The 7,815-nt window shown below is 42.6% G+C and overlaps 1 protein-coding gene across 1 annotated transcript in view; it reads right to left on the bottom strand.

Moving 5' to 3' along the window:
* EPB41L4B (erythrocyte membrane protein band 4.1 like 4B) overlaps window positions 1-7,815 on the bottom strand; it is a 154,840-nt gene that overhangs the window by 36,914 nt on the left and 110,111 nt on the right. Inside the window, 2 exon segments of the mRNA XM_017863790.1 lie at window positions 417-542; window positions 6,159-6,277. Coding sequence (XP_017719279.1) covers window positions 417-542; window positions 6,159-6,277 — 245 coding nt within the window.

Raw genomic sequence — 7,815 nt, 5'->3', positions numbered from 1 at the left:
AAAGAAAGGAAAGAAAGGAAAGAAAGAAGGGAAAAAGGAAGGAGAGGGGAGGGGAGGGTAAGGGAGGGGAGAGAAGAGGAGAGGAGAGGAGGGGAGAGGAGAGAAAAGGAATATTCATGAGCCCCCCCACCCCAATTTACCAAATCTCCAGGAACAGGGCCCAGTTTTCCAGGTGACCTATGCACAATAACATTTGAGAACTGCTGCCTTCAAGTTCTCTTTTTACCCTTTTATGTACCTAATTCTTTTATATGAAAATCTTGGTTCACGTATCAGGTATGGTTCACATACCCGGTTCCCATCTCCTGACTGGACCCTGACTGACACAGCATCTCAGTCCTACGGTGCCTTTCTTCTCTGTGGCATCGAGGAAATCCTATAACATGAAATCAAAGGAATGTATGCATTCTGCACACCTGGATGTTCACTCGGGAAGCATTTTCCAACTGGGCTTTCAGAATGTTACACTTCACATGATCCGCCACAGGGGAAGGCAAAAGTGGAGTCTGAAGAGTTTTCTCTGAGACTTTCTTTTCTTCAGCCTGAGACAAACCAAAATACAAACAGCAGATTGTAAACAAAGACAGAAACATGTGCATTAACTTTTCCCAATAATCATAACTGCATATAACACATAGACCTACATACATAGACAGGAGTGTCACCAACTCCTTATATTTTTATCAGTGCTTTACTATTTGCAAAGGATTCCCAGGCACAGCATCTCATTCCCTCGTGAAATAGGGTGAGGACCTACCAGAAGCCAGGGTAAAAGTTCAAAGAAAGGAAAAGGCTCTTTCAGCATCATGGGGCAAGAGCCAGCAGCAGAACTGGACATCTCCTGGTTGAAGTCTCCTAACCTCAGTCCAGTGCTATTTTCCCCATAACTGCCATCTCTTACCTAGAAAGATTCAGTTCTGTGACTTGTTGGGTCCAGGGGAAGGGTACAAAATATTCATTGGCAGTTTGACAACAAATCTGGCAGAAAATTGTGATTTTCAACAAGAAATTTATATCTGTTACCTTACTGTAGAGTGTCTTGCACTTCAGTATTTGCACAACCTTTATAATTTTTGCCACATCTCATGTATTCACAGAATACATATCTATAATTCATGTGATCCAGTTAAGGTGAATTACCCTGGGACCATCTATTTGAACTGTGTTCAAAGCAATAATATCTTTGAAATTATAGGTTTTATGACTATTATATTTATTATGAGAAATATTATATTTATATCACTATTAATATAAAAAGTACTCATCCATGTATACAACCTGAAATCATCTTTGATGGTATACACACCACATTTTGGGAAATAAGGTCTTATTGTTAACCATGCCTATTGTGGTCATTTCATATCCCAGTGCTAATATGTTACCCAGCACATAGTAGATGTCCAATAAATATGTACTAAAGAAGATTATGATAATATACAGTCATTATCAGAAGAGACATGTTTAATAAGAAAGGTATAGGACTGTGTGATTGCTAGAGGTCAGTTCAGTAATATTAGGACTAAATGTGACATATCAGCCACCATGTACCACAGCAAGAATCAAATGCCCTAAAGTTCTCAAGTTCTACAAGTTCCAACATTAATCTTATTCACTAATTAAGAAGTCCTAGTGAGCACGTTGGTACGCACCAAGTGCTATGAAAGCTAGAGGAAGTATAGAGCAACTGGCCAGCTAACATTGTTTAATAAAGAAATGAGGTAGAGTTTCCCAGGGACACCTCTGAACATATGGAGAAGCATTTGGTAGACCAAGCAGAACTCTCCAATTTTATGTAATAGCAAGACAGGCAGAGACAGATTTGAATCTCAGCTTCGTCACTTACCTGGACCATTAAAAAAAAAAAAAGATCATGGGCTGGGCACGGTGGCTCACACTTGTAATCCCAGTGCTTTGGGAGGCCAGAGTGGGTGGATCACTTGAGCCCAGGAGTTGGAGACCAGCCTGGGAAACACAGCGAAACCCCATCTCTACTAAAAACAGAAAAATTTGGAGGGCGTGGTGGCCAGAACCTACAATTCCAGCTACTCGGAATAATCACCTGAGCTGAGGGGCGGAGGTTGCAGTGAGCCAAGATTGCGCCACTGCACTCCAGCATGGGCAACAGAGCAAAACCCTGCATCAAAAAAAAAGATGCTGATTATAAAAAGAAAAACAATGCCAGTGGCCAACATATACTGAGAGCTTACTATGGGTTAGCCGCTGACTATGCATTTCATATGCATGTCTCACCGAGTCCCCTCATGTAATCATCTCATTTCAAGGTAGCTACTATCATTATCCCCATTTTATAGATACAAAAAACAAAGCAGAGAGATGGTAAGTCACTTGCCCATAGTCACCCAGGAAGTAAGCAGAGGAGCCAAGACTGATAGCCAGAAATGGTGACGTTGGTTACTCCAAAGCCAGAGCTCCTGACTAGTCAATCATACTGCTTCCCCTTAAATTCTCTAAATCTGTTTCTTTCTTCATAAGATTGTTATGATGCTCAAGGGAGAAAAACAGATATAAATGGTATTTTCGGGTTAGATTCTTTAGTTACCAAATATATATAACCAAAAAAAAAAAAAAAAAGAGCATTGGATGTGAGAACACTAATGATCGACCCTGAGCTATCAATTGTTCCTGAGCCGCCAAGTTGAATTTGAAGAAATCTGGCTCATTTGACTGGATTCATTATCCTGAGGGCCTCCACTTTCTCCTTCAGGCAAATAAGTAACATTTATTTTGAAAGGTGAGGTTTACAGTATACCCTTAAGATAATTTATCTTGTGTTTGTAAATCCTGTTACATCAAGATAATTGAATGGATATTTCACTGGTGCATGAAGAGATAATTTTAAAACTAGATTTAATTTTTCGGAATGGTATGCTGGCATACAGGAGTCAAATTGGTTATAAAGCCCATTTGAGGCTTTTGACAATTGCTTAAGGGGAAGGAGTTACACTGGCAGTAATGACGGAAGACCCACTTCAAAAAATAGAATGCTGCTAAAATAAGAACGAAAAATTAGCGTCGATATTCCCCTTGAATTTACTCATTCTAAACTGCTTTTTGGACATAAAATTCAACCTGGCTCGTTATTGTTCATTCTGGACAAAGCAAGACCTGAATATTCTGCTATATGAACTGATGCAGGTGAAGGTCAATATACGTTTTGGGAAATGTGTGCATTGTTACATGAATTTGTATAAAAGATAGCTGGGTTCCAAGACCGTATCATTCCTGCCTAGAGGATGGCTTCAAGAACATTGTGCTTTCTCTTTTCCTGTGACTGTAATTTGTATTTCATGTTCAGTCAATTTGAATTGTTCAATATGAGATTACAGATTTCAAAACATAGACATGAATGACAATTAGGCTTTGATATTATTATAGTTGGAAATAGTCCATTTGTTTGGGGATACTGTTTGGGGATAAAGAAATGACCAGATGTATATTTAAATTGTTTATACAAATTGTTTACACATCTAAAATCTGATGATAATTAAATTCTTGTGTTAATTTTGGGCACAGACTTTGGAATTGGACAGTGAAAATGACATCTCACCATTCAATCAAGAACAGGAAGTTATCCAAACCTTAGAAGAATCAGAGGATTCTTGATCCTTGAGGCTGGAAAAAAACCTTAAAAGTCATCCAAGCCAGTGACTCCCAATTTTGGTGCCATGATCAGAAGTGAGAAGTGAGGTCTGTTGCAAGGAATGTTTCATGAATGATAACAACAACAGCAACAAAAAAGTGTGGCCAGGCACGGTGGCTCACACCTGTATTCCCAGCACCTTGGGAGGCCGAGGCGGGTGGATCACTTGAGGCCAGGAGTTCAAGACTAGCCTGGCCAACATGGTGAAATCCTGTCTCCAATAAAAATATAAAAATTAGCCAGGTGTGGTGGCGCGTGCCTGTAATCCCAGCTACTTGGGAGGCTGAGGCAGGAGAATTACTTGAACCTGGGAGGCAGAGGTTGCAGTGAGCCGAGATCATGCCACTACACTCCAACCTGGGAGACAGAGTGAGACTCCATCTCAAAAAAAAAACCCTCAAAGTGTGAAGTAATATATTTTGTGTGTGTGTATGTCAGGACAAAGCCAAAATTATCTGTACAATCACGTCACTCTAGCTTACTTGATTACTAATGCATTTCTTTTTTCTTTCTTTCTTTTTTCTTTTCTTTTCTTTTTTTTTTTTTTTTTGAGAGGGAGTCTCGCTCTGTCACCCAGGCTGCAGTGTAGTGGCAGGATCTCAGCTCACTGCAACCTCTGCCTCGTGGGTTCAAGCGATTCTTCTGCCTCAGCCTCCCTAGTAGCTGGGATTACAGGTGCCTGCCACCACATCTTGCAGTTTTTGTACTTATAGTAGAGATGGGGTCTCGCCATGTTGCCCAGGCTGGTCTTGAACTCCTGACCTCAAGAGATCCACCCGCTTTAGCCTCCCAAAGTGCTGGGATTACAGGCATGAGCCACCATGCAGTCCAATTTCTTTGAGTGGAGGAGATAGGAAGGGAGTTGTAACTTGACCTCCAGGGATAACCCACAGGTGTCTCAGCTAGGCCTTCACCCAGAGCAAACCACTATTGTCAATGCCCCACCAGTAGTCATGGCAACTGCAAATCACTATAGAGCTTGTGAGTTCTGTGCTACACTATATGCTGTGTTTCCTTGCAAAATATTTTTGGATTTTGCCAAACTCTGGATAAGCCCCCATTAAAACCATTTATTGTGTACACTGCAGAAGAAAAGTTGAAAACCAGGCAACTAAGAGAAAAAAGACCAATCGGGGGCACACGGTGCATTGGGTTGAATCCCTAGTAGCTAGGGTAAGCCTGCTCAATAAAGATTTGTTGACTGGACGGCTATCAGAGCCATCCTGCAGGAGGAATTCTCTCTAGCTGGCCATCACGGAGGGTGGCATAGAAAAAAAAGTGAACGAGCAGGGCTTTGAAAGTTAAACCTGAAGTTGGGGTTCATTAGTAATCAAAGGAACCACAGGCCGCCCTGCTGAGGGATTATGGGAAAGGTCAGGGACAGGAAGGGCAGGAGGTATAACCTTCCCATGCTGCACAGGGTAGTTCTTCCAAATTCTTCCTATTCCCTCTCATAAAGGGACAAAGCTAAGCATTAAAGTGGAAGAAAGGAGCCATGAATGAAAAAGATTCTTCCTTTGGGGATTTAAAAAATTAAAATGTATGTACAACAGTGGTTCTCAACTAGGGAGATTTTGCCCTTCTGAGAACACCTGGCAATGTCTGGAGACATTTTTGGTTGTCACAACTGGATGGGGGTCCCTAGTGGCATTTAGTGTGTGGTGGCCGCAAAACATTTTACAATGCATAGGACTGCCACTGCAAAAAAGAGTCATCAGGTCAAAATGTTGCTAGTGCCAAAGTTGAGAAATGCTGGCAAAGAAAACGAGGAAGCATGTTGGAGTGCAAAGGACACTGGATGGAGAGTCAAAGGCCTTGCAACCTTGTGAAGGGCCATGTGACCTTGAGAAAGTCATTTCTATTCTTCTGGTCTGAGACATTGAGAAGGTTGTCAAGGGCTGTGTAACCCTGAGAAAGTCATTTCCCTTCCTCTGGTCTGAGACATTGAGAAGGCTGAACTAAATGATCGACTGAATCCAGCAGTGCTATGTATCATTCTAAGATAAAATTTGGCTTTTATAAGGCTGCCCATTTGGATGTAAGAATAGGTCTAGCCAAAAGGGGGCCTGGCTTCTGCCCTGTCTCCTCCTCTCTCCCTATCTTAGTCCCTCCCTTCCTTCCTCCTGCAAACAGTTACTGAACATCTACAATGTGCCAGGCATTGTCAGAGGGAGACAGAGGGCTAGAAATGGAAAGCGGTAAGTGTGGATGCTCCCTCTGGAGCTTTCGGTCTAGTAGGAGGGAGAGACAACTAACAAACAGATCTAGCCTGTTGGGCAAAACACTGGGAACGACGTCTAATGCTATAATTCACCCAAAAGGAAGGTAAGTAAATATTTGCTCCTAAAGGACAGACTGAACAGAAGTGTCAGGAAAGATGGAATAGAGATCCCTCCAAGGCAAAGGCACTTGGTTTAACAGGCAGGCTAGGGTAGTAATCAGAGGTTTGATGTTAGCACCAAGTCCATGGTCAGTGCCGAGCCCCAGCCCTTGGCACCTTGTTTATGTTGATGTGCAGAGGAGGCCAGGGTCCAGCAGCCTTCACAGTTTCCAGTTCCAGCTTCTTTAGATGGGCAGCGGCTTCACTGAACAAGGCAGGTGTTCCTGGACTCAGTTCTACAAAGCAGCCAGGAGAAATAAACAAGGAAAGGTTGAAAGGATGGATAGATATAGGGGAAAAGGGACACTTGCCAGCGCCCGATTCCCAGCACCCTTTCTGCCGGCCTCCTCCTCCTCCAGCAGCTCTCAAGCCTTGAGTACTCATCAGCTGACGGGGTATGAGAATATCTGAGGTCAAGGTTTCAAGGTCTAACTGCCCCACACATGAGCTGGACGCCCCTGGGTAAGTTGTTTTGCCTCTCTGACCCTCTGAGCCATTTAAAAATGAAAATAAAATTACTTACCTTGCAGGGTTGCTGTGAATATCAAATGAAGTCATTTATGTATAAATGCTTTAAAAATGGGAAAGCACCATGCAAACTGGAAAGACTGGTGTTCAGGCTAACAGGCATATAATGTGCCCTTAAAAGCCATGTTATGTTCCTAAAATCAAATCCATTGATTTTTATTTTTGTGCTACTTTGGATTTATTTGCCACTACTTCTCCTTCTAGCTTGAATTTACTCATTAACACATTAAATATGCATTAAATATTAAATATTCATTACATATTAAAACTTGTGCCAAGTATCATTAGCAACTGGGATCTGGGAGCTGAAAGAAAGAGGTGAACAAGACACAATTTTAATCTAATGGGGATGACAGACACATGTGGAGATATTCCGAAGAAGACCGAGAAAAGGTTTATTTAATTGCTATAAGAGCAAGATGGAAGGTACTCCAAAGCCAGGAATTGAGGACGGGTGTTAAAGAACATTTCACTGACAAGCAAACATTTGAACGGGCTGCTAAGGGATGTGTAGGAGTTCACCAGGGTGGGGAAAAGTATTCCAGGCAAAGGGAACAGCAGGTGCAAAGGACAGAGGTGAGACCCAGCAGAGTATTTTGTGAGAAGAGAGTAGTTCCATGTAGCTAAAGTATGGTGAGGAGTGGAGGGAAGAATGAAGACCTTGGCAGGGGTCAGGATATGCAGGTCTGTGTACGACCCTGCTCAGAAGCAAGGACTTTATCCCAGATGGTAAAGAGCTAATGAAAGGTCTTATGGCATGTGGTCAGAGTTATGGGGTGAGAACTATGACTTTGGCAGCTACTATTTGGAGATTGTCCTGGAGCAGGTGCCCGTTAGGAGGCTGTTATGGTTATCTAGATATACAAAGGTGAAGCAGGGACTAGGGCATGGGCAGTGTGGATAGTGATGAGGGACAGAGTTCTGATTCTTCAATACCAAGTGGGTGTCGAGTTTCCATTACCAGCTCAGTTGACACAGAGTTGTTCCCTGTGGCCCCAAGGTGAAGGTTGGATGGCTCATCCCGTCTCACCAGCTCACAGACTCATGCAAAATCAGAGCTGGAAGATTCCTTGTTCATCATCTCAATACCCTCTACCCCATTTCATGGATGAGAAAATTGAAGATCAAAGAGGGGACTCAGTTCAAGGGTGAGAGATAAAATCGAAGCCTCCACTTCAGTACTTCCCTTCCCTTCCCTTCCCCCTTCCTTCCTTCCTTCCTTCCTTCCTTCCTTCCTTCCTTCCTT

The sequence above is a fragment of the Rhinopithecus bieti genome, unplaced genomic scaffold (assembly GCF_001698545.2).
Source record: "Rhinopithecus bieti isolate Rb0 unplaced genomic scaffold, ASM169854v2 scaffold_73599, whole genome shotgun sequence".
Taxonomy (NCBI): domain Eukaryota; kingdom Metazoa; phylum Chordata; class Mammalia; order Primates; family Cercopithecidae; genus Rhinopithecus; species Rhinopithecus bieti.
This window is presented reverse-complemented; position numbering and strand designations above follow the sequence as displayed.